This window comes from Rhinopithecus bieti, unplaced genomic scaffold, assembly GCF_001698545.2.
Source record: "Rhinopithecus bieti isolate Rb0 unplaced genomic scaffold, ASM169854v2 scaffold_23869, whole genome shotgun sequence".
Lineage (NCBI taxonomy): Eukaryota > Metazoa > Chordata > Mammalia > Primates > Cercopithecidae > Rhinopithecus > Rhinopithecus bieti.
Genome location: NW_016810959.1, coordinates 865,959 through 893,792, shown reverse-complemented (window position 1 = coordinate 893,792; position 27,834 = coordinate 865,959). Strand labels below are relative to the sequence as shown.

The window sequence follows — 27,834 nt, the reverse complement described above, 5'->3', positions numbered from 1 at the left end:
TACAATCTCAGCCAAACACCATCCACAGGCACAATAATGAAATTACAATTTGCAGAGCACCACCCGTGCACCAGGCCCTCTCAAGCGTGTTCCCTCATTTAATTCCCATGGCAACCCTCTGGGAAGGTGTTAATACTCCAGCTTATGACCAGTAAACAGCCTCAAAAAGATGGCACTGATAGCAGAGTTGGGGTCTGATTCTGTGTCCATTTGCTCCAAGGACAATGCCCCTTCCTCTGTGCCACCAGCAGCCCCAGCCCTGGGGGGAAAAAAAAAAAAAAGGCATCATCATGGCCCCAGCTGAGCATCTGAAAGCCTCAGGTTTCCTCTGTGAAGAGGAGAGTGGGTGGAATGGGTATGGGAGAAGAGGGACACTCAGGTGGTCTGCCCTGCCTTTTCTTATTTAAATTGAAGTGGTTCAAGTCCTGCATCTCCCTGTTCAAGTCCACCTTCCCTCCCTGTGCCCATGTACCCAGGGCTTCTTGGATGGGGTTGGGGGAATTCATGTGTGCTCTTCCTGCAATGATCTACCTCCCTCCAGTTCTTTTCTCCCGCACCTTCACACTTGTCTCCTACAGCAGCTCCCTTCCCCCAGGCTCTGTGACTCCAACTGTGGACCACAACCCTGTACATTGCTTTCCCCGACATCGCTCACAGCATACTTTGGTGATAGTGCAGATATAAGTAATGCAATGGGGAGACGGAGAGGCCACACCATGCCCTGCACAGCAGGCAACTTGGAGGTGAAGGGTACAAATGCCTGGTAACAGCCCACCGACCTTGCCACTTCTCTCCTAGGTCCACCGACCTAGCAGCAGGTTACCAGCCCAATCCCTGATGTCAAGCACTATCACATCCCAAATTTCAGAATGTTGACCTTGCCCAGGGTCACAGAAGATCTTTTCACTTTTCTCAATGCCCTTCATACCCATATCTTTACATTTTCTGAGACTCGTCAATCTCCCCACTCACACATCAGTCACTGGGCATGTTCTGGGTACCCATACCCACATCAAGCACTGTGAGAAAGGAAAAAGGAAAACCTATACCCCAAAATAACCTGTACTTAGAAGAACATTGTGAATCAAGTATTAACTCCATTGAGCAGATGAGGAACCAGAGCTCAGAAAGCCACATGGTGAGAAAGTGGGGCAGGAAACAGGCTGGGTCTGCCTGAACTCTGCCCTTCCCTGCCCTGTAGACAGAAAGCCTATATAAAATGTCCCCAGACTCTCAGGTGCCTGGGAGGTTGTGGAAACTGCTCTTCTAGTTGTCCATGGAGAGGCAGAGGGAGCCCATCCATCCCCTCGGGCTCTCTGCAGATGTGCTGGCAGAGAGAGGACTGGGGGTTGTCCCCATCTCCATACAAGCATTCAGAAGTGTCCAGTCCCCCTCCCCATGCTACCTGCTACTCCGTGGCAATGTTCACCTAGTCTGCTCTGTGCTATACTCCAGGAGAAAAGTGGGCTCACCCTTGATCTGTCAATGGCAACAAGCCTCCTCTCCCAACAGCACACAGTGGTAGAAAAAGGCTGGGTTTTGAGTCAGGGTATTCAGCATTCATAGCCCAGCTCTGTCATTTTTCATCTTCCGGACCATGAGCAAACCCCAAAATCCCTGCAGGCTCAAAGCTCCATTCGAGCCCTTCTCTTCAGCATTGTTGAGAAGATTTCATGAGTTTCAAGGTCTAAATACGGTGAACTTGATAAATATAGGCTGCCTTTATCCCTCCCTCTGCCCCGCATCCCCCTCTCTGCCATGTTCACCCCAAAGTTGAGCAATGTTGAAGCAAAGTGAGAGTCAAGAGGTACATGACCCCAGGTCACCCGCAGACCTGCTGCCATCTGCTTCCACCCAGGAAGCTCATCTGCACACTAGGACCATGCTAGATGGACAAAAAAATGGTCCCAACTCTCCATCCCTTAATGCAGCCACTGTCTTGGCAATGTGACTTTGCACTTCCCCCTTCAAGAGCAGTCTTCCATCCAGAGAAGGAGTCTCTTTCCCCTGCCTGTTGGGCTGACTTCATGGCTTGCTCTGGCCAAGAGATTGCAGCAGAAGTCACAACACACCAGGTCTGAGCTCAGGCTTCAAGCAGCCCTGAGCACTCATACTTGCTTTCCTGGAACTCCGCTGCTGCCACATGAATAAGCCTGGGCTAGTGTGCCTGTCAAGGGGCAAGGCTCATCACCCCAGCTTACAGCTGGCCAGTGCCATCCTCACCAGCCAGCCCAGATGCATGAGCCAACCCAGCTGAGATCCAGTGAGTCTAACCCAGGTCTGCTGACCAGGAAGTTCACGAGTAATAACACATGCTTACTGTCACATGACACTGAGTTTTAGGATGGTTTGTTACACTGCACCAGCTAACTAATGCAGAGCCCTTCTTCTCTCCAAGGGAACTGGCAGCTCAAGCACAGATGGCAGGTAACCAAGGCCAGGTTCCTACCAGTGACACAGACAGGAAGCCGGGAAATACTGGGTAGAAGAGGGAAGTTCCCCAGCAAAGGCCCCACCCACAAGCCTGGAAACTCACAGCCCGAAATGGGAACAGTCATTCCTGTTTTCACACACAAATGTTGCCTTTTGGCCTGCCATGCCCCCCTATCCTGTACCCATACAACCCCAAACCCCAGGCTCCATAAGCAGAAGGGCAGAGGAACAGAAGAGTGATACAGCAGAGAAGGAGAGAAGAAAAGGAGCATCTGAACATCAAGAGGAGTTTGGTTGGAGACAGTCAGAGAGAAGATCAGCTGCAGGATGGTGGAACTCCAGGGGAATATCATCTTCCCACTCCAACCCCTTTCCAGCTCCCCATCCACCCTGCTGAGAGCCACTTCCATCTGACAATAAAATCCCCTGCATTTACCATCCTTCAACTTGTCCATGTGGCCCGATTCTTCCTGGATGCCAGACAAGGACCTGAGTACCAAGAGGGCACTGAGCTGGTTAACACTTAAGCCATCTGCAGATGGCAGAGCTAAAAGAGCACTGTAACACACCCACTGGGGCTTTGGGAGTCACAGGCACCCACCCCTAGATGCTACCACGGGGCCAGAGTCCAAAAGTCCTCACCCCAGCTCCTGTACCTACCCTTCTGCAGGCCCCCCTCCCGTAAGGAGCACGCAGCAGAACAAAGGAGCCACATCCCTATCCCACGTCCTGCAAGTGGGGTCAGGGAAGTCTCTCATCTCACCAGCACCAGGAGAGGGCTCTGTTTGGGGATGCCATGTGCAGAGGATGGCACCAGATGTGGACTACATGGCACAGATAGCTTCTCTGAGATAAATTCATACCAATTTAGATAATCTCTCTCATTTCTGCCTCTCATGACCCACCTCCTCCCCCCGCCTCCCACCATGTCTTCTTACAGCTTCGCTGCTGAGCTTCCCAATCAGCTCTTCAGTCAACAAACAGGCTGACTCACCTCAGGCTCAGGGGCGAGGCCCCCCCAGGCTGAAAACCCTTGGGGATCCGAGCAGAAAGGGTAATTGAGCCATTTTGGCTGCTGCAGGCTGTTTCCCTTTGTAAATGCCTATTTCTCATGTCTGCTGCCTCAAGAGGCTACCTGCTAATAAGCCACAGAGACTCTGCAGGGAGGAGCTGACACTCTGCTCTGCTATTTAATGACCCACAAAGGAAGGAAAGGCCACCAGGTGTCTTCAGGCCCATGCTTCAGGTTCACAGCCTTCTTTGACCCCAGACAGGCCTCCCAGACAATCTCTGTAAGGCTTTCAGCACCCCTGAGCACCAAGAATGGGATGGCATGATTTGAGATGGAACTCAAAATAGAAACAACACCCAACCAGAAAATAAACACCAGAAAGTCCAGCAGCACTTAGGCCTTTTTCCCTGATGATTGTTTAGACGCTCCTTTGAAATATCAAAAATCAAACATTAAATTCTTACAATGTTTTACTCAGGCGCCCTTGCTTGGCTGGAGTGTAAAGAATGTGTTTCATTTGCCCAGTGGGCAATCGAAGTTCCAGACAATGTTTGTGTGGGGGCAGAAGTCGGTGCTCCTGGGGTCCCACCCTCCATCTGTTTACCAACCATAACACATGGCCCCTGAAAAGGTGATAAAAAAAGATTAACAGGCCCCAGTTCCTGCCCTTAGCATTCCCAGGTCACACAAGGAGGGAGATGCAATAGATGGTCACAGCACAAGCACTGGGTGCAGGGCTAGCTCTGGGATGAGGTGGCAATAGAGGTGTGTTCAGGAGGCAGCAGGCTCTGAGGGATGTGATGGTGCTGTCATAGAGAGGGGACAGGGGGCTGGGATGCCAGAGGCCTGCAAGACCAGTGCTGGTTGGTACCTGGACAGAGCTCACAGCAGCTTCCCCAGCACTCAGAGACTCTGGAAAGATGAGCAGGAGGGTGGGGACAGAGGAGGAAAGGGACAGAGCCATGTAGATCCTTAAACACAGACCCTAACAGGACAGCTCTCTCTTCTCTTCCTGAACTCAGCCAGGCCCCACCTTCTGGCTCCCTCTTGCAGCCGCTGAGTTCCAAGCTATCAGAACAAAATCTAGAAACATTTCTTTCTTGTGATCTTATTTCTAAGAACTTCTAAGAGAAAACAGAAATTTCTCAGACTGGAAGCACTTTTACTAAAGTGCTTAAGGCTTTAGAATCCGTAAACAGTGGGATATAATTAAATGCAAATGCAGGGCCATATTCAAAAATTAATCTCCTATAATTAATTAGTAATTTAAAATATTCTGGTAAATGATACTTAAATGGCACAGAATTAGCCTAGCTCTGAGTGATAAAGTCGTCTGCTAAAGATTTACCATGTTAGAGTGAGAAATATTTGCATATATCATGTGGGACAACAGAACATTGAGATTACTTAATTTACCTTTGCTGTAAATGTATTAAAAAGCACAGTCTTTATATTCAAATTGCGGGAGCTTCAGTCACTGCAGCAAACTCTGAGAAGCAATTGATTTGAAGACAGGACTAAACCCAGGCTGGGTTTCTATGAAGGATTAAATTGACCTCCAGGCACACACCATGCCTGGGAAGCCAATCTGGGAGAGGTGTTGGGAGTGGCCCCTTCCAACTTTTTCCTTCACCTAACTCCATCCAGCCTGGATGAAAAGTAACATTTTGCACCAGAGCAATGGAAAGCCGTCCGACCAACCAGCTATTCTCTCTCTGCTGTTCTTTCTCCTCTTTTACTCTCTACAGAAAGATCACTGGTATCTAACCGCAGAGGTCAATGCCATCTGCTGCAACTGACACTGGGTAGCTGCCATTTCTTTTCCAAAGACAGAATACCTCTCCCAGACTGCTCTGCCACCAGCAATGCTCTCCTCCTGGTGGATGTGTGTGCATGTTGATGTGTGGATCTGCACGGGTAATGTGCATGTGTCAGTTCCTATTGGGCTGTGCCAGTCTGAAGGTCTGGTTGTACCAGTGTATGTGGCTGCTGGTTGTATCATTGCATCAGGCTGTGTCCATGTGTGCGTGTGTGTGTGTGCACAAATGCCTGGTCTCCCACACCTTCCTCCACTGCTGCTTACCACCCCCACCGCCCCCACACATGCTCATCTCTCTGCACCCCATGCTCCACTGCCATGTGCCACAGCTGGGCCCAGGAATGTCTCACCTGCAGGAGCAGCCCTGGCCTCATTTGCTGACCCACCCAGGCCTAAGGCAACACTCTTAGTCAAAGGTAAGCCTTCCCACTAGCCAAAGTTTTCAGACCAAAGCCCTTGCTGATGTGCTGGCCTAGGAGTTGTTGACCAGCCAAACAGGCAACCAAAGTATACACACAGACAAAAACAGCTTACCCCATTTCTATTGGAAGTAAGAAACATAAAATGCCCATTTATTTATTCCCTCAACACTACTGTAGACAAGGTCCCATACTGCTCTCAGGAAATAAAATGGTGAACATCACACAGTCCCTGGTCTACAGGCAGCATGTTCTAGTTAGAGGGACAGATTGTCCAACATCTGCAGGACATACAGAAATGGACAGTGCCTGGGCATCAGGGTTGGGCAGGCTGCCCCGTCTCCTTGGGAAGTAGAAGGAAGGAGCAGCAACTATTCTCCATAAAGATCACAAATGGTCTAAAATCATTTAATTTTTCCACTCTTTCCAGTGAAACAAAAGACTAGAAGGGAGAAGAGGAAACACAGAGGAAACAAAAGGAAAGAGGGAGGCCTATGTACAGTAGAGACAGTGGCATAGAACCAATAAATAAGAGGTGAAAGGACAAAGCCCTGGAGTCCTCAAAATGCCCACAGACACTGAGAGAGGCCTCAGTGATCACAGCCCTGGGGCACAGCTGCTCTGCCAGCCACTGGAATGCCCAGCAGTGGCATGGTATGTGGCATATCATAATGCCCAGCAGTGGCATGGTATGTGGCCATGACTTTCCATATCATAACCAATCTTGGAGAGGAGGAGGCACTGCCCCTGAATTCCATGCCCCCCAGCATTTGATAGGGTTCCTCATCCATAAGAGACTCCCAATTGGTACTTGCTGGGTAAGTAGATGATTGGATGGATGGATGAGGAGATGGACAGATGAATGGATGAACGGAGAGAGATGGATGACAGATGAATAGATGAACAGAATCCCTCCATGAAGCTGAGATGAAGCCCAGGGCCAAATGACTGTGGACTGGAGTTCTCCCCATCAAGCCTGACCTAGATAAGAACAAGAACAATAAGACATGTAAACTGTAGGGTGTTAACTTCTAACACCCTGGAAAGAACCCCTGGAACACACCAGTCCTGAAGTCTGGATTTCCTGCCCCAGGCTAGGTAGCCCTCCCTGCTGACATCCCAGCCTCAACTCCAGCCACTCCCTCCCCTGCACACCCATGACTGCAACTGCATGACATACAAGTTCCTGAATACACTAGGCATCTCCTGACCCCTCTCTCCAGCCCTTCCTTGTCCACAGAGTTAGTGCAAGTTCATTCCTACAGACCCAGACCCAGAATCACCTAGTCCAGGAAGCTTCTGTTGACCCTCTGATGACCCCATCTGTCCCTGGCCAGAGGACATCTCTCTGTCTTCCGTGCTCTTACAAGACCTGGCCACACCTCTGCCATTACAGGTAAAGGGGTCTGTTCACACCTCAGTCCTCCCCACCAAGCTGGGAGCCCTGTGAGAGCAGGGACAACAGCCTACATGCCCACACAGAACTTGGCACAGGCTGGGGCTCAGTAAATGCTAGAGAAGTGACAGGAAGAGCCATGAGGAGAAGACAGAAAGCTCCAGCAGCCACCGGCAAGATTCCCAGAGCAAGACCCCTCTCAGCAGCTGCTGCCTTGGTCACTTCAGCCATTCCATGGGCCGTGATCTCCAGCTGGTGAGGAAGCTGACAGGCTTGCATGAGGAGAACATCACAGGTAGTTGTCACTGTGCACTGAAGTCCCACTAAGCAACCTGTGGCCCAGAGAACCAAGGTCCAGCTGAGGATCCAATGAGTCCAATCCACTCCCCAATTAGGGTATGACTGGAAAGAGCCACCCACACTCACATGGAGGGTCCCAAGGTCAAGCCCAGGACAGAACAGGAACCCCTGGAGGAAGGGACCTTCCACAGCCTATACCCTCGGCAGCCCCCAGAGCAGCCCCATGGTGGCCCCAGGCCTGGGACCCAGAGACCTGAGTTCTATCACCCTCAGGCCCATCCTCCCCAAGGGGAGCCTCTCCACACGTCTTTAAGATGATGCAGTGTTGTGGTGGCTACTAAGATGGTGATGAGGAGGCTTGAGAGGATGAATGTGGAATAAAGACTGAGCGAGGGATGTGAGGGGTCTCTAGGTGGGGCCTGACACACAAGCCCACAGTGTCCCCAGGCAGGCCCCAGCACCTTGGCCTGCCACAATTCCTCCACTCACCCACTCACTGCCAAAGCCAGGCTCACAGAACCTGTAGGCCCCGCCAGCACAGCCCCTCATGAAGTGGAATCACAGAGAGGCTGGTGGTGCCATGTGCCCCCAGGCCAACAGCCATCTGCAGTGAATGAATGCCATTTTGCAAAATGTAAAAGATTCCAGCAGCTCTGTCTTCCTCACTCCCTCCCTCTCCCATGTGGCTAGGCTTCTTGAGTAGGGAAGAGGAGAACTTACAACTAGGAGAGCCACAGAGCCCACGCCAACTGTAGCTCATGCGTACCATCCCAGATGCGGCATAACATTGACATGCAGTCGATGTGGGGGGGCGCTGAGGGGACATTTACTCTTCCTTAACTGTGCTTTGGGCTTCATAGAATTCAGGACATGTTCTGGCAGTGTGTCATCCTTGTGAGCATCATTTGTCCTTGTCACAGCAAAGAGGAGGTTGGGTCGTCTGCTCAAGAAGCCCATGCAATGCCTCCAGGTGGTGAGGAAGGCTTCATGCAGGGACAGCACTCCCAGGTGTTCCTAGGGGACCTGCTGGGCTAGCCAGTCAGACAGCTCATGTTTACTCCAGAATCCACATGTCTTCCTCACCACACTTAGGAGATACGTTAAAATGCTTTGCGTGTAAGTACCCTGAGAACCTCTACCAAACCCTGGCCAGAGACACTGGAACCATATCTTTCCCCATGAGGCCAGCATGCCCTATTTCCCCACTCCAGCAAATGCAGTGCTATACGCTGTGTTCCTGGAATCATCACAGATGGAAGAGAGGGGCTCTGGAGGGAGTAAAATCTGGACTTGAATCCTGTTCAATGCCTAAGTGGCTACTTGTGTGACCTTAAGCAAGTCATTTAACATGTTTAGCTTTTCCGTTTCCTCCGTCTGCAAAGTGTGAGGATTAGAGAACGCACAAAGGGCCAGAGCCATCGCGGGCACTCGAGAAACCTCAGCTTCTTCCCTCCCAATAGCAGGCACATGGGAACAGGGATCAAGACTCTTATCATCAGTGGAGACTGAAGACTATGGTGGGAGCTGTTGGCCCAAAGTCCGAATGCCATCCTTCCCCCCAATCTCCTGCCAACACTCCCAAGGATTTGACTGAAGTTAAGAGTGGAGCAAAAGAAACTGTAGCATACTAGAGGGTGGGGGGTTTAGAAACGACCTACTGGATACTATTCTCACCACCTGGGTGACAGGATCCGTACTCCAAACCTCAGCATCACACAAGATTCCCATGTAACAAATCTGCACATGTACCCCCTGTATCTAAAATAAAAGTTGAAATTTAAAAATAAAATAATGGCCTGACAAAAAAAAAGAGTGGCCACCCCAGAGGCATCCCCAGTCCCATCACACCCAGCAATGCAAGCAGGACAAAGCAAGCCCAGGAATCCACCACTGCAGGCGCTTGCATAATTAACCACTTGGAAATAACACCCTTAGGCCAGTCTTAGTTACGTGTTAAATCCTCACAGGGCTAGAAACAGGAAAGGGCTAAAATCCTCTAGAAGGAAAATGCATGAATATGTGCAGTGAAAAGAAAACAGATGCTTCTTAAAAAGCTATACGCTAAATGCTTTATCATAGCTGTCTCCTTCATCCCTTTTAACAGATGAAGAAACAGAGGCTAAGATGGTGATGCAAATGGCCCAAGGTCACACAAATAATAATTCAGGGAGCTGGGACTTGCCCCCAAATCCATTCAGCTCCAAAACCAATAGTCTTTCCACCCCCAAGCTTCACAGCAGAGCAAGGAGGAAAGGAAGCAAGGGGAAGGGGCAAGGAATTGACGAGAAGCAAGAAGCGAGGGGAACGGCAATGAGATTAGCTGACACCATCACCAGTACAGACTCCAGCTGAGGAAATACTGCCAGAAGAGCCATCCCCTGAGCAGACTTTTGCAAACGCACAGCTGGGTATATTCTGAGAAAGAATGGACATGTTAGTGCTGCTAATCCCAGGCTGCCCATTACTGGACTGAATCACTTCATACAGGGCAACATGTTCTGGTGAAAATGCCGGGAGCCGACAGGACATCACAGCCTGACGGACCACCGGCGTGATTCGGGGCCTGCTTAGCAGAGAGCATCAGGGCTGCCGGCCAATTGTACCATATTAAGCATTCCAAATTTTAAGTTCCCCAGCAGTGGGCTTTGGGCTGGCTCCTGATGCATGAGATAGCATTCTGAGTAATAATTAATTAGAGGGAAAAGCAGAATAAGCAAGCAAAGAACATCAAATGGAATTAGCATAATGCCATGCTTCACTTCAGTTTACTTTCAATCAGAGAGGACCAGCAAGGTGACTGGGGTTGTCTGGAGAATCTGCAGGGAGCTCTTGGCCACCCTGTGACCTGTTCAATCCGCCTCTGCTCCCAGGCACACCACATCCCCAGCTTACCCCCAAAACCAACCCAGGCCAGAGGGAGACCTGCCAACTCCAGCCCATCACCTCTCTGCCATTAGACTACCTGGGCCGGCGCCAATCAGCCAACTCATAGGTTATTTCTAGTTTGTTCTCAAATTAATGGATTCTTTACAAATGAACGGATTCTTTACTAACTAATGGATTCTTAAACTGATGGGCCCTGTCTTCATTAGAAGGCTCCAATCTCGAACAGAGATGTTTATAAAAGAAATACACACTGATTATTAGCCCAAGTGCCAAAAAAATAAGAACGTCTAATGTATCCTTCAACGATAGGCAAAGACACCTCTTCCAGGTGCTAAGAAATCCCAAGGCAGACCTACCCACCTCTGCAGAAAGCTGGAAATTTATTTTATCCCTAGAGGCTTACACCTGTCAACAAAGAGAGGAAAATTAAAAGGAAAAAAAAAAAAAAAAAAAGGCCTGAGTCTTGCCTCAGAAATCTCTGGCAGTGACTTGCAAACAGGCTTCCCATCAGCCTCCCCACAGCTTCTCAGAGGCTGGGCAGGCCTTGAGTCACCTGTTCGGGAACAATCAGGAGCCAAGTAGTGCTCAGAGAATCCCCCCTCACAGGCTGTGTGCTGTGGGCCTAGCACCCAAGTGTCTCCATGTCCGTTTTGGCCGTGCATAAGACGACTGTGCCCTACAGCCCACCTGAGCCATCTTCTGCAGAGCCCTGGGCACCAGGCCCCTGAGGCCTCAGGCCCCCACGACCTACCTCGTTGATGAAGGAGTGGGCTCCCTGCGGGCTGAGCAGCAGGATGGCGCGGCGAAGCGTGTCCCGGTAGCGATTCAGCTCCTCTGTCTTCATTGTGGTGAAGAGGCTGGTGAATACGTGGCTAATGTTCTTGTCCACCTTTTGTAAAGAGACGTCAAGGCCCAGCCGCGAGGCCTGGTCCAGAAAGCTTTGAAGCCCACGGATATCTGAGCAGTGGGAGAAGAGGAGGAGGAGAAAAATCACCTTTAAGTGGGAATGCACCAGGGAGGGTGTCTAACTCCAACACGTTCCACCCCTGCAGGCCACCGCGAAAAACAAGGGTCCAAGTCTGCCTCAGGGATTCCCCTAAACAGAGGTTGGAGGATACCGGCATAGACTCAGTCACGCTCACCAGTGTCCAGCCTTGGCTGACTGTCTCCCCCAACAGGTTGGATGCCATCCAACAGGTCCTATGGCCAGAACGTGCCCTTGATTCATGACAAGCTCTCTTTCTCTCCCTAGATGGGCCCAATCACAGCAATTCTGGCCTTCAGGCCACATTTGCTGGAGGTCCCTGGGCCTGACATCCCCAGTCCGCTCCAACTCCCTCTGCTCCCCACATGAGGCTCCTTGACCAACCATGGCGAGTTGAGGCCACTGACTGGAGTGGGCCTGGCCTCAGCAGATGGGCAGTTCAAGCCCTCAGTCCCTGCACCAATCCCGCAAATGTACAGCCTGCACCACGGCACCCCAGCCCTGAGGTGTGGGACCCCATCTGGCTTCAGGGACCTGATTTTCCTGGATGAAACATTCCTCCTGCCTGTTTCCAGCTGGAGTGACTCTCACTCCAAGTCCAGAGAGAAGCCCACATCCTGACTGGATCAGGGATGAGCGGGGGGTTCAAGGAGGTACAGAGAGAGCCCATCCTGGCACGCTGGTGATCACTGGGAGAGAGGCCTGTAGGCACAAACCACCCAGGGATGGAAGATTCAACAAGAAGGAACCTGGAAGCCAACATAGTTGCACTGCACACTGCTACAAATCTATCCTTGTGAGGCCTGAGGGTGCTAAAGTTTTTTCAACCAGTGCCAAAATCATCTCTTAGCAGCAGCCTTGTAGAAGCCATTTGGCTTTCCCAAAAACAGACATGCCCAGGAACAGAGGCAGGCAGGTCTGAGAGTAAGACATGGTCCTGACGATGTCATTTCAGCCCCTGGGTCCATGTGAGGCTGAAGCCTGTTTCTCCCGAATTTCCAGTTTCATGAGCCAGTGAATGCCTTTGCTTGCCAAAGGTGGGTCATGTGCAGCCCAGAGTCTCAATCCACAGACCATTTTTTCACAGCCTGGGATGTTTCTTGCATCTGGCCCATCCTCGCATTTCACCTCCCATAAGCAAGACCCATGCCTGAGTCGCACCCTCCAAAGGACACTCTAGGTCTGCCCAGATCCACAAGCTTCACTGTCCCCATGCCCTGGGATGCCCACAGGCACGGCCTGGCCCATGCAGTCACCAAGATAGAAATCCAAATAAACAGTGTTAGTTCAACCAGGTTTTGCTCCTGACCAGTCCCTCTCCAAAACTCTCTCTGTACTCATTTTGCAAACTTCCTGGTCTACACTCATGCCAAGTGCCATGCAAGCTGCTGCAGAAGTCCCGGGCTCCCTGTTGTGCCAAGAGGACAGGCTCACCACTAAGTGTAGTCCCAGCTGGACTGTGTGACAGGAGCCATCATGGGGAATCAAGCAGCACGAAGGAGGAGAGCAGAGCACTATGGCCATCGTAATGAGGGTGCTGGGAGCTGTGCACAGGGACCCCCTTCCCACTGCAGGGGGAAAGCCCTGGACTAGGGCCTCAGCACCTGCCAGGAACCCTGACACCTAGGACTCAGTGCAGTCCCTGAAGCCCTCAGGCAAATCACCATCCCCTTTGAGCCTGAAGGGCTCTCTGTCAAATGGGGATGAAAATCGCCAACTACCATTTTCCTGGGACTCTGAGGAACCACACTTCCTGTGCAGGCCACCTGCTTGTGTCTCAGGAGCCTGCACCTGGGAGTACAGGGAGCCCACCTCCTGGTGGTGCATGGGGAGGGCACAGTAGCATACAAATGAGAACCCTGGGGCCCTCTAGAGATGGCAAATGTGTGACCATCCAACCATGTCCTCAGCTGGCCCCTTGTCCATCAGCAGCCTGGTCCCTGGAGCACAGCCATGTGACCTAACCCACTAGCTTCACAAAGCACAGGGGTCTCGGTGTTGCTCTTCCCACTGTGTCAGACAGGAAGGAGAGCCAGCCCCAGGGCCGGGATGAAGTGGCCAGCACAGGCCTCCCCCAAAGTGAGGAAAGGTAGCCAACTGAGGACAATACGGTGCCTTACACCTGCACCGGTGCTCCAGGCCCCCAACACACAAGCCCCAGGCTGTCAACACCCTTTGGGTTCCCAGAGAGGCAATTCAGTCTCCATTAGCCTGTTCAGGGCTGTGCAGATCTGTAGCTCCCAAGCTTCTTGAAAGAAAAGGTGAAGAAGATAAAGACCTTTTCTTAACCAATTAGAGGGAGTAGCAGGGCAAGCGTGCAGAGATGGCTCAAGAGCTCCAACCAGAAACACAAGCGCTGGTGTCAGCCCCAGTCCTGCCCTCTCTGGAGCACAGCACAATGCAAATCTGTTCATCATAAGCTGGAGGACATTTCAGCACCCAGCGGCCACCCACACCAAAACCAGCAGTGGGCAGCTGTGCTGGGCACATAACAGCCTTCCATGGGTGCCAATGAGGGTTTCCCCCTGGATCTGGGCTGTACATAACACAACTTTTAGCCATATATGGCCATTAAAACTTCAATTAATTGAAGAGAAACACAATTACATGCTCATGCTCAGCTCCTCAGGTGCACTAGCCACATTTCAAGTACTCAACAGCCACATCTGGCTGGTGGCTACCATGTTGGACAGCACAGATATAGATCATATGAGATTGATCATCACAGAAAGTCCTATTGCCTGGTACTGCCTGGAGAAACCACCTTTAACCAGTGTGGTGTAAACGATATTCCTAAATATGGGAGACTGGCTGCCTTAAGGCCCCTGGCAAAGGCTCCTAATCCCAGGCTTTTTGTTCTCTCACTGTGAGGACTCCTCCAGCTCCAGCTCCGGCCTCGGCCAAGTGACCCGCTTTGATTATGGGACAGTAGTAAACTTGATGCACACAGAGGTTTGAAAAAAGCATTTGTGCATTTCCATTTCCACTCTTGGACCATGCCACCACCATGAGAATATCCCCAGGCCAGCTGCTGGAGACACACAGAGGAGAGTGAGGCAGGCACCCAGGCAGCCATCCCCAGCTGCAAGCCAGCCGAACTCAGATGCACGAGCAAGCCCAGAGCAGAACTGCCCAGTTGACCTATAGACTCATAAAAAATAATAAATGACTGCTGTTCTAAGCCACTAAGTTTTGGGATCGTTTGTTTCCCAGCAATAACAAACTGATAGATCAAGGTCATCAGATGCACTGTATCTGGTATAGCTTATGAAAACGTTAAGTGAAAGAGCAACACCTTTGCCTTTAAAAATTGCCCTGCCACAGCTTACCTGTGGAACTGTCCACACAGGGCTGAGTGCTAGTCAGCCCCAGGATGAGGCCACATGTCCACAGGGAGCTTCTGCAGCCCTGTCCCTTCCTTAGAACACCAGTGGTCCTCATGGCCCTCATGGTCCTCTGGGTTGTGACCCAGATCCAAGCACAGCTGCATGATGGGCATGAAGGTGGGATCCTGAGACCTGTCATTTATAAGCTTCTGCTCCTTCCAGCATCTTCTAAGGCCACTGCAAGTCTTTAAAATGGCAGAGACTGGCCATGTCTACAGAGCATACCTTTCTCCACATCTGTGTACCATGAGGGCTTGCATAAGTCCATGAGTCTGGTAGGGACACCCATGTGGCCCCAGGGACCTTATGCCTCATGCCAGCATGGCCAGTCCTCTCAGGCTGGGGTTAAAGTCTCCTTCAGTCCCTTCTCTGAGCTCCCTCTACCTAAAACCATCTCAACCCATAGGACTATTTCATTTCTTCAGGGAATAGGAGATGCCATGGGCAGGTAGCAACTGTCTTGGCATCCTGAGTACATGAGAACATGCAATATGGGAGGACACAAGCCCTCAGAGCTCCTCTTTACCTCCCACTGCTGCATTTCTGGCTTCTGTTCCAGCAGCCCCTAATGGGGCTGAGGGTTTACAATCCATCAGAGAGAGTTTAAGCTCCCTGCCAGCGGTGGCTCCTCACGCCTGAAATCAGTGATGCCAGCTGAAGCCAGTGTTCGTGTTCCTGAGGGACCACAGCCCCTGGCTACCACCACCTGCTCCCAGTTGGCTGACAAGGTCAACTCTCAGCCTCCTTCCCCTGAAGCTTCTGTCCAGCTGCACTTGGGGTGGGGCTGGAGGCAGAGTAACAGTGGGGAGCCCAAGCCCATGCTGCAGCCCTCCTGCTACTCTCCAGGAATGGGGCCACGGAAGCCCACTTCTCCCACAAAGTCCTTTTCTCCCTTCAAGAAACCGAATTTGTAATTCCACCCTACCCCATCCCCCACCCCCAAAAATACCTGGCTGCTGCTGCTGCTCACAGAGAATTCCCCAAGACTGTAGACAATGAACAGATCTGGGGTTTCCCCCACTGGGCCACAGAGTGAGCGCCCCTCCCCTGGAATCCCTTGGCTCCCACAGGGCTCTGGACTTTGTCCCAGGGCCTCCCCAGCAAGCTCACTATACACACTGGCCAGCCCTACCCACCATCACCAATGCAGCTTCCACCAACCACACGCACTTCCACCCGCCCCTGGGGAAGGTTGCTGACTGAGGTCTTGTCAGGCCTCACATTAACCTGATCCAGAACGGGCACGAGAAAGAGAATGGCCACTGGGTCTCCAGGCAGCCAGGAGAGGCATGGACTCTGGAAAAGGCCACTGGACACTGCAGGGATAGGGAGGAGCTCCCTAGAGAGGAGTCCTGTGCCTTAGAGAAAGGAGGAAGCTTGGGGAGCATGGCCCAGTCCACTCCTGCGAGGAATGCAAGGTGACGGTGCCCGGGTTAGGCCTTGGCATTGCCTCTCTGCCTGCCAGCCTCGCTGCACCCTCTGTGGGCTCTCAGGGGCCCCGTCACCAGGCCTTCCCAATACCCAAGCCTGCCAGAGTCCTGCCAGCACCCACCCGTTCCTTCTTCTGCCAGTACTCACTGAGCACTCTGTATCTGTCTCTCCCCTGGGTATGGGGAAAACAAAACTGAATAAGCCCCTGGGGTTCTTGTATCACAGAACTTAACATTTCAGAGGCCGAGAACAAACCAGAACAAATCAACAGCAGGAAAGACAACGAGATAATTTCCAACAATGAGAAGAGCCAAAGAAATAAATACTGGCCTGGAGGGGACTTCAGGGTGGGATAGGAAAGACCCTGCCTCGGTGAGGAGAAGCAGCTCTGGAAAACCCTTGGGAAGAACATTCCAGGAGAGGGAAACAGTACATAGAAAATTCCAGAATGAAGCATCTTTGACATCAAATGAAGAAGATCCTTGCTCGCCCCATGACAAGGCTGGACTGTGGAACTGCCAGGAAAGGAAGCTGAGGGTCAGTGGGCACCAGGGACCACCCATGGGGAGGAGAGGACACAGGTCCCTCCCTGCCTCCACACCAGCTTTCTGACACCTGGCCCTGCTTGCCCAGCACATCCCGGCCACTCGCCCTCTCCCCCTGCATCAGGCTCCATGACTCTGCTCTAAAGCTCCTGCCAAAGTCATCAACAAACAGGGGCCCTCCTCGGTCTTTGTCTTCCACGGTTCTCCAGCATCCAGCCTGCAGCCCTGCCTAATGCCCTCTCCCCCGGACTTGCAAGCTCAATGATATGCCCCTCTGCTCCCACTCGCTTCCCCTTCTCCTCCCTCACACACTCCCAGTCACACTCCCACTAGTCCTGGACTTCCCCCTGGTACTACCTGCAATATCTGTTCTCACGTGTCTGAGAAGAGCATCACCACACATGTACTAATGAGGCCCACATCCTGGACTGGCGGAAGCCTTTCAACTTCTCCTCCTAAACATTTTCCGAGTTCCACTCTCCCTTCTCAGGTTCAGCACTATCACGTCCTCCCTAGGATTCATGCAACAGTGTCCTGCAGGGTCCCCTGATCCTAGCATCTGCCCTCTAACACATTCCACAAGAATTTTCTCTCTTGAGATTATATCCGCTCACAATACAGCCCTCCTCTAAACCTTCAACAAATAACACAATTTATGTAAGAGTTGCCAAGAAATTAATATCCTCAAAATTATCAGTCAATCAAGTTACAAACAAAAAGTCTTCTAGAGACTTCATTATTGTGCACAAAATAGACTCCAGACATTTTGAGTACCTAAGAGACTGTGGTCCTAATACCATATTTTTGAGACGGAGTCTCTCTCTTGTTGCCCAGGCTGGAATGCAGTGGCGCGATCTTAGCCCACTGCCACCTCCACCTCCCAGGTTCAAGCAATTCTCCTGCCTCAGCCTCCAGAGTAACTGGGATTACAGACGCCTGCCATCACACCCGCCTAATTTTTGTATTTTTAGTGAGGGTTTCACCATGCCTAATAGCATTTTCTATTTGTTTTAACATTCATCACCTGCCTCCACCATGACCTCCTCAAACCATATACCTTGGGCTCCAAAAAAAAGAAGCTCTTTGCCCACTCCTGGACATCCTCCATACACACACACACACCCTCCACTGGGATGCTCCCAATTTGAAATTTACAGAGCCCTACTCCTCCATCAAGACCCAATTCAAACTTCCCCTCTGAGGCCATCTCAAGTCCTCAAGTTGAAATTCATGCCTCCTTCAAATTTAATAATATTAAATAATATTAATAACATTAAATCATAATATATGGGTAACAGGAGCTAGGCCTTTCTCATTTGTGTTCTTTATCAAACCCCAAGGCTTGGTGCCTAGTACAGAGTCAGAAACAGTAAAAGTTTACGGAATCAAGTTGAACCGCAGCGGGAACCTGCCTGAAGCCCGGAGTGACTTCAGCAGCCACACGATGACCACGTATCAGGCGGAGGCAAAGCCCTACTTAGTAAGGAACTGAAGTCAGGAAAATCATTTTTTCAAAAATCTAAGGTTATAACTGTGACTATCCCTCCACTCCCTCTGAAAAATATCAGATAGTATATTTAATACTGGGTATTTTCAATACTTTCTTTCTGAAAAGTAATTGAAGTGAAAGAAGACATTTCAAATTGCTTCCCCTACTATTTTCAATTTCTGAGAAAGGCCCAGGCACTGAGAGTACTTATAGAGAATATTTTACCATCTGTAATGTACATATATATGTATGAATGCTGCCACCTCACACCCAGGAGAAGTTCACAGTTAGAAGTGTTTTTGGATTATTGGCAAATTTTCCAAAGGCTGAGACACAACTTTGATTCCACAGACTTTCTTTTTTTTTTTTACTTCTTTCCTATCTGAGCCCCCAAAGATATGCTTTGAATTTCTTCCCAGATGTAGTTTACCCATAATTCAAGTTCATTTCTAAGAGCCCTGCCCAGCCTCCTCTCCTCTTTCATTGCACATTTCCCTCCCACCACCAGCTCCTAACGTCACCATAGTTGTTGCAAGCAGAGCAGGTGTGATGGTGGCAGGGTCTGCCGTTTCCAAGAGAACCCAAAGAACTACCCACTGTGGCTCCAATCACAGGGGATACCCTTGCCCTCTGCCCGCTGGAATCCATCTGGAGCCTCACCTCCACATACCTCACAGCTTGGCTTCTCAGCTATGCATTTCCTCTTCCTCCATTCCCGCCCTCTTCCTTCCTTCCTTACATATTTCCTGAGCACTGTCCTGGGCCAGGCCCTATGCTTGGTTCCAGAAGAGCAGAATGTTAAAACTTCACAGCCCTGTCCTGGAGGAGCTCTGGGTCCTGAGGGTAAGACTGACGCTGACCCTGAAGAAAGGAGTGGCTCCCATCTGCCACTTCTTGAGCACCTCCTATTGCCAGAATGTGTTCCATTTGCAGAGAGTATTTCATAAATAAACGAATTCCCTGCAATCGATCCATGTAGATGACTCTCTGTGGAAGTCAGAGGGGTACCAAGCAGGCCCAGGGGCAATTCAGCAAAGGTATGGCACATCCAGCAGCTGTTGGTAAAACTGGAAGCAGGCCTCCCCCGTCGTGGGGTGACAAGGTCCCCCAGAGCCTAGGCAAGGGCTGCATTCAGGTGAGTAGAATGATGGTGTCCCGCCAGCTTCAGCAGCACAGGGCTACTGCTCTAAGTCTTCTTGCCCAAGGTCTCATCTGGGAGAGTCCTGGATGGGAGGGAGGCCTCCCCTGTCCCCATCACAATCCCAGCTGCCCAGACAACACTCATGGTAGGCCCGGCCCTGAGGTCCTCCAGATTGACATCCCATCCCTCACCCCAAAAACCTCCACCCTCTGTATTAACCATATCATTTTCCCAAAGATATGAACTTATTTATTTAACTTTTATTTTAGTTTCAGAGTGTATCATATGGAACCAAAAAATCCTGAACAGCCAAGACAATCCTAAGCAAAAAGAACGAAGCTGGAGGCATCACGTACTCGACTTCAAAATATACTATAAGGCTACAGTAACCAAAACAGCATAGGGGTGCTGGTACAAAAATAGACACATAAACCAATGGAACAGAAAAGAAGACCCAGAAATAAAGCTGCACACATAAAACCATCTGATCTTCAACAAAGTTGACAAAAACAAGCAATGGGGAAAGGACTCCCTATCACTAAGTGGGGCTGGGATAACTGGCTAGCCATATGCAGAAGACTAAAACTGGACCCCTTCCTTACATCTTTTACCTTTTGATGCTTTGACATCTGGGGCCTCGCTTACCCTGGAGGGCCTGTCTCTCCCTGGGTTAGTAAGCAACTTGCTCCAGAGCTTGCCTTTTATCTGCAAACCAACTAATCCAGAGCCCAGAACCCCAAGCACATTTTATATTGGGATCTCACACTCAGGGACACTATACACTTGTCCCAATCACCCCAGGGCCAGGTACCAGACAACCAGGGACAACCCTATGCCCCAGAGCCCACTGGGCTTATTCCCATCAGCCAACCCTAAGCCCACCTACTCTGCCTTGCCTGTTCCTCCCCATGGAAAGCACAGCCGACTCTTGCCCATAGTTTCCCCCCTCCTCCCTTCTGCTTCCCTGTGGCACCCGCTGGCAAGGCAGGCCCTCGTCTCTGGGAATCTGCAAGTATAACAAACGATCTTTTCAATGGTAGTCATCTCCTAATGTATTGGCCTTGCCATACTTCAATCATAATAAAACCTGTATTAAAACTCCCGTGCTCCTTGCAGCACTCTGCAATAGCCAAGACAGGGAATCAGCCTAGGTGTTCGCCAGCCGATGGATGGATGAAGAAAACGTGGTGTACATGCACAATGGAATGCTCTTCAGCCTTTGAAAAGAAGGAAATCCTGTCATTTGCAACAATGTGCGTGACCCTGGAGCAGATTATGCTAAGTGAAATAAATCAAACCCAGAAAGACAAATACTGCATGATCTCACTCACAAGTGGAATGTGAAAAGGTTTAACTTGAAATGGAGAATAGAAAGGTAGTTACCAGAAGCTGGGGAGTTAAGGGATTGGGGAGATGTTGGTCAAAGGAGGTGAAATTTCAATTAGGCAAGAGGAATAAGTTCAAGTGATCTACTGTATAAATGTTGACTACAGTTAATAACAATATATTGCATATTCGAAAATTCATAAAAGAGTCAATTTTAAGTGTTCTCACCACAAAAAAAAAAAGCATGTGAGATAATGCATATGTTGATCACCTTGATTTAGCCATTCCACAATGTATGCATATATCAAAACATGTTGTGTATCATAAAAACATAACTTTTACTTGTCAAAAAAAAAAAAACCACTGTCTTCCATGGTGGTCTGAGATTCACAGCTTAGGAAAAGGCACAAAGCAGCAGTCCCATTGCCCTGCTCCCCCAGGGGTGCACAGAATAAGCACAAGCCTGGGTTCACTATCTGGGTGATCCTGGGCAACCACCTCTCTGAGCCCATTTTCTCACCTGCAAAGCAGAGCCAACCCCACCTTCCTCCTAGGAGGCCTCAGATCCTTCAATGAGGGGCATACATCACAGCTGGCACAGTGCAAAACAGATGTTCAGCGGCTGTCAGCTCCCTTCCAACCTTCTCATCACTGCAGGGAACGCCCCCAAAAGGGCTCCCAAATGAACAAATCATCTCTCTTGTTCTAGAGTCTCATCAAGAAGGGAGGTGCCATCCTGACAATTGGGTGACACAATAGAAAACTAAAAAGGTCATCTCTCCCTTCTGTAATCATGGAAATTCCAAAGTTGTAAAGTGGCTTGAAGGGGAAGGTCTGTCATTGAAAACTCTTTGAGAAAGGAAACAAGTTTCTGCCTCTAATAAGGGCTGATAGTACCTAGGAGCCTTCTGCTCAGACAGGTTTCAGAACCAGCCACAGAGCCACATAAGGGCAGATTCAGGAAAGGGAGTGGGTGGTCTGGATGACCCCATATGGGCACGTTCACACTGTGTGTTCACATGTGTGCTGTTTCAGACACAGGGACCTTGAATGAGCCGTACCCACACCCCCTGCCTGGGGCACTGACAATGGAAGGCTTCGGCTGATCCAACCACGTTCCAATTTCCCACAAAGTTCTACTCCTTTCCATTTAAAAAACAAACACAGGGAAAAACATTTTAAATAATCAGGCTGGAAGATCGAGATTAAAAACAATTTAAAATAAACGTCTACTCTGGCACTTTGGAAAAAACATACCACGCTACATTAAGTGCTTTGAATTAAGTAAATTATGCCAAGTAACTAATTTGCATAATTATCAAGATTTGCATTTTACACATGTTATGATGAAAATGACTTTATAAAATAATTCTTCACCAACTTGTGTTCCAAGTTGGGTTCCAGTATTTGGATAAAATTCCATAGTGTTTATCTGCTACTGTCTTTCATGTTTCAAATCTCTGGCTCCTTCAATATTCTCTTTTAATCTGGCAGGTCCCTTGTTCCCACTGCAATAAATAGTCCCTTTGATTTACAATTCCCTTCCATCAACTGAGTGAGATCATATTTTTAAGGAATCCATAATATGCTAATGATTTTTAGAATTTTCACAAATAAAGTTTGATTTTCCTGTCACCTTTCACTTCTGAGGTATTTGGTAATGATTTTAGCAGTTCTTCCTCTATGATTTACAGGGATGGTTTTCAGAGTCCTGCTGTTTTGACGCCATTTTTTCAGGACAAGGAATCAGCATGGCATTTCCCCACAAGCTTCTTTCCTGCATCAACAGGCCCCTCAGGGCAGGAGCAAGACCCCAGCCGAAGGCGCCCAGCAGGAGGCTCGCCTCCAGTCCTTGGGTGCTTGGTGCCCTCTCCCTGAGCTGCTGGATTCTTCAATGCTTCGTTTCTTTTCTCCCTCTCTGTGGCTTGTTAGGAAGGCTAACCATATCATGAAAGATGAAAAAACTGAAGGCCAGAGAAGTTGAGCTCCTCCTTCAGAACACAGAGGAACGACCCACATCATTGCTTTAAAGGAGCTCTGGGTATTTTTCTGGATCCCTCTTTCATTTAAGTAGAGAAGCAAATCTAGAGAAGTAATTTCCAAGTGTTTGTCCAAACAGCCACATGTGAATTTCCAGGGACTCCAAAGCTGATGCCTTTGGATTTTGTTAATGCCACAGCCCGATGACGTCTCTCCATGGTATGGCCAAACCAATGATGGCATAATCGTAACAGCATGTTACAGACTGAATGTTTGTGCTCCCCCAAAATTCATGTGTTAAAATCCTAACCCTCAATGTGATGGTATTAGAAGAGGGGGCTTTGGGAGGTAACTAGGGTCATAAGGGTAGAGACCTCCTGGTTGGAATTAGTGGCCTTATAAGAAAATAAGAGACTCGAGATCTTTTTCTCTCTACCAGGTGTACACACTGAGAGAAGATGGCCAACTGCAAAGTAGGAAGAGTGCCCTCACCAGACGTCAGATCCAGCACCTTGATCTTGGACTTCTCAGCCTCCAGACTGTGAGAATTAAATGTGTGTTGTTTAAGCCCCCCAGCATGAGGTATTTGTTATGGCAGCCCAAGTTTACTAGGACACAGCACATCTTATCAAGGTCTGTCTTCTTGCCAGGCACTATGTGAAGTAATTTGCATATACTGTCTCATTTAATCCCCATGACACCCTCATGTCTTGCCTGAGTTTATCCAGCCTAGGAAGGGGCTCAAATCCAGGGCCTCTGACTCCAGAGCCAGAGGTCTTTAGCCTTATTCACCAACAAGCTGAAGGCACCTGGGAAGGGATGAGAAGGAGGCAGGTTTGTAAACCCCATCATGTTTGCAATGGTCTGGTTTGCGATGCTGAGGTAGGTGCCCGGCACACACATTTCACCTGAGCCTGAGCACCCATAGGGAATTACCAGAGTATGCCCATTTCACAGATAAGTCACTGGCTCAGAACAGAGCTGGGATTCAACCCCAGATCTGTCTACCATAAGGGGCTCTGCTCTCTGTGCACCAACACATGGAAACCCCCATCCCCACCCAGACCTACCTAGTGGCCACCACAGACATACAGAACTCCAGAGAGACAGTGCAGCAGGCTGGTCAAACGCTGGAGTCTGGCATTTAAGAATGGCAAGAGGAAACCGTGATGCATGCCATTACCAGCTGTTAATTTGCAATCAGTATTAATAAGTGACATTACACAGTGAAATGTAGCATCTTCATTAGTTCTGTAAATTATCACTCTGAGTAAAGCCCATTCTACTAGAAAGAGCAGCCCCAACTGAGTTAACTTGGAAGCAACCTGGGCTGGGTTCCACCTCTGCAGACCTGTCCGAGGGCCACCCAGGGGCTGTCACCCACCCACCCAATGGGCCCTCCTGATCCCTGGGACCAGCAATGTCTCGAGATCTGCTCTGGTGGGGAATGTGTGTGGGCCTGCCCTGGTCACTGCCCACAACTCCCACCCTCTCAGTGACAGGGTGATGGGACTGCCCCACACTATCTCACCCACTCAGGCTTGCCCCAAGCCTATGTCTGGTGCCCAACCAGGCCATGCCCTATTGTGGACACTAGAGAGAAGGATCAGATCCTGTCCTCCTGTCAGTGAGTCCAACAGGAAACGGACAAGAAAACAGTGTTTGAGGATGTACTAGGAACACCAGGGAGTGCACGAGAAGGGATTTGTTTCCCCAGACAGACGGAAGGTCTCAAGAAAGCCTTCAGAAAGTCAGGAGTTGGAACTTACAGGATGAAGAGGCATTTTCTGCATGGACAAGAGAGGGAGTATTCCAGACCGAGAGGATGTCAGGATCAAAGGCCTCATGGAACCCAACAGCCCAGGTGGAGACCTGTGCGTGGTTCTATTTTGGTATGAGGGGTGTGGGGCCTTGTGTGCCCCCAATAGGATAGCCACAGTGGCATTTCTGGACAGCAAGGGTGCCAGAAAACCCTGAGACCAGGGCCTAGGGCCCAGCCATGCCAAGCCCACCACTCCTGCCCACTGCCTCCTGTCTCTGAGGCAGAGAAAGGATGACAGCAACAAGCACTGCCCTGGAGTGAGCCCTGAAGCCCCACTCTGCGCCCAAGAGTCCCCACAGCCTGAGCAGTTGCTGCCTAGCTCTCAGGGAGGCCACTTCAAGGCAGGGCTGTGGCCCCCCGTGGAAGAAAGAGCCTGGGTTTTGGGGCCTGCCACAGGGGAGGTGGACTCACGGGTGGCCATCTCTGGCCTGGGCATGGCTCTTAAGTTCCCTGAGCTTTAGCCACTGCCTCTAAATTGGGCAGAGTGAGGCTGTCTAGGGGTAGGACCACCGTAAGGGGCACATGGAAGGACAGATATGAAGCACCTGGGACGGAGCCCATGTGAGGGGCAGGCCACTCGGAACAGCAGCCCATGCTCTCCAGTGTGGCTGCCGCCCCTCCACCCATCTGTGCCTTGCCAGCCCTGACAGGGAGGCTTCTGTCTTCACAGCTTTCCACTGACCTCATGACAAGTGTTCTTTAAATTATGTATTTAATTTACATAATTTCCTTCTGATATTTACTCGGGTTTAATTTGTTTCCTCGGGAACCTGTCTTTGAAGAGACAGTAGCAACCAGAGCTGGAAGTGAAGCCACAGTAAGGGGCCCACAGATGCCACCACCCCTCATTGTGGGCCTCCCGATGCCACTTCTGCAGAGGGACCTCACTCTGTCTGAGCTCCAGGGTGCCACAGAGCCTCCAGTGACTGAGCCCAGTGGGTGCCAGGTCAGGTGGCATCTGGGATTCTGCCCCAGGCCTGAGTCTGGGTGCAAAGGAAGGCCTCCCTGACTGACACATTCACTCACACACACACGCTCAGGTATTCCGACTCACCAGTGTTCACACTCACCTGTACTCACACACACTTAGTGGGCTGGAGCCCATCCTACCACTTTGCCAGAGCCTATTGTTACATTTTCAGGAATTTGCAAGCCAGTTATTAAACACAGCTAGTATGGATTAAATTATATAAACCTATCATTAAACAAATTATATTAACAAACAAAATTGATAAATACACAAAGCTCATCATTCCCTAATTATTTTGCTGCATTTTACTATTATCTGTGCTCTTGAGGCTATTAATGTCTATCCTATCTGAAACACCAGAAATAATGGGTGTCATTGCTTCCCAGTTCCATGTCCAGGGACATCATGCTGCTCAAGATGGGGCTGGTGGTCAGTAGAGGCGGGGAGCTCTGCAAGAACGGAGCGGTGACACAGCTGGATACCCCAGCCCAGGCAGCCCGGCCATGCTAGGAGCAACACAGGTAGCCCAGGGCCTCTGCAACCCCACAGAGCCCCGCCACGAAAACATGCCTGCTAAGCCCCCAAATTAAAGCCACATCTATATTAATTAAGAGGCAGGATCTGCAGGCCTAATGGGGCTGTCTGCCCATCCATCACAAACTCGTTACCTCCTGCCAGAACCTCTTTGGCCAGATTACAAATGGGATGTAGGGTGGGGGCCAGGAAGGCAGGGTATTATCCTGAAATATAATTTGAATTTTCCTTCCAAAATACCATCCTCGGTCTGATCCATCACATACCGCACCCGCCCAGGCCTGGCACAAGCAAAGACGGGACCGTGGGGCCATCCATCACAGGCCGCCGGAAGGCCCTGGAAATGCCAGGGCTGCTCTTGGGCTCTGAGGAAGGTGCAGACAACTGGACTAATAGTATGATCAATGCCAGTGGGGTGGGGCTGCAGTCATGGGAAACGGCTGCTGGGACCAACACTGTCCCCTCTCCTCCTCCCGAGGGCAGATGTCCTTCCTGCCAGGAATGCTGGGCCAGGGGAGGAGGGAAGTGCGCCCCCATTTATGGCTTATGAAGCACCTTCTTTGCACTGTCCCACACTCTCCCCTTCATTTCCTCCTCACAGCAAGCCTACAAGGGCAGGATTTTCATTCCTGCTTTACAGAGGAAAAAACTGGGGCCTAGAGAGCTTCAGGCACTCTAGTAATAAGGGCTGAACCAGGAGGTCTGATTCTGTCCAGCTCTGCTGCCTCCAGGAGAGTGATACAACAGAATGTAGAGCCCCAAGGACCCCAGTCCACACTGTGGTCTCCAGGAGGGCTCCTGACTTCTTGACCAACCTCCATATCCAAGGGGGTCCCTCCCAGCAGCAGCAGGTGTCTTTAGAGAGTGGCCCCAGATCCTGGGCATCTTTCTCAGCACTGCATATCCCCAGATCCAAGCATGGAGCCTGGCATGCAATAGCAGCTCAGAAAAGTCACATGGAAAAAATGTTCAAATTAATTACAGAAATGCAATTCCTTGTCCAGGAATGGAAGCTCAAGTCCAACAGGAGCCCACTGGGTTGATGCAGAAGCCCACACCTGAGCTGGCCTATGCAAACTGAAGAGGAGGAATTGAAAGACCTGTCATCGTGGGATGGGCAAGAGCGCACACCTCTCCTCACTGCCACCTGTCCAGGAGCAAAACCGGGGGACACTCCAGCAGTGCACCCAGCACTGTGCCAAGCCCCATGCACTCCCCATCTCATTTACTCACCCCAGCAAACCCAGGAGGGCAGGTCTAATATTATCCCCACTTTACAGATAACTGAGGTTTGGAGAGGTGAGTGCCAATGCCACAGTTCAAATCCAAGTCAATCTGACTCCAAAGCCCCTACCTTGAGTCTCTCTGATATTTAGGAACATGCCTCCTATAAAGAAGCCCCTCATTATTGTTAGCCCCCTTCACCTTCCAGAGAAAACAATAATCAAAAATAAATCCACTCGCTGCCAGATGCCCTCTGCCCAGGCCAGCATCATGGGCTGTATGGTTTGCTGAAGTCTGGGGAAGGCCCTCTGGTGGCCCTGGGTCTGTGCAGCCCCTGCCTGCAGCCAATAGCTGGGTGCCCACTTTGTCCGGCTCAACCAGGCCCATTCGACAGTTGGCCTGCTATTCTTCAAGGTGTCAACCACACAGTCTCTGCCCGGGACACCACATGGGCTCTTTCCTAACCCATAGCTGCCTTTTTTTTGTTTTGTTTTTATTATACTTTAAGTTCTAGGGTACATGTGCATAACGTACAGGTTTGTTACATATGTATACTTGTGCCATGTTGGTGTGCTGCACCCATCAACTCGTCAGCACCCATCAATTCATCATATATATCAGGTATAACTCCCAATGCAATCCCTCCCCCCTCCCCACTCCCCATGATAGGTCCCGGTGTGTGATGTTCCCCTTCCCGAGTCCAAGTGATCTCATTGTTCAGTTCCCACCTATGAGT

At 50.3% G+C, this 27,834-nt stretch overlaps 1 protein-coding gene across 2 annotated transcripts in view; it reads right to left on the bottom strand.

Moving 5' to 3' along the window:
* The window catches only part of GRID1 (glutamate ionotropic receptor delta type subunit 1), a 570,596-nt gene that overhangs the window by 321,890 nt on the left and 220,872 nt on the right, over positions 1-27,834 (bottom strand). For both annotated transcript variants that reach the window (XM_017893244.1, XM_017893245.1), the window contains one exon: positions 11,017-11,222. In XM_017893244.1, the coding sequence (XP_017748733.1) occupies positions 11,017-11,222 (206 nt within the window). The remainder of the gene's footprint in view (positions 1-11,016; positions 11,223-27,834) is intronic.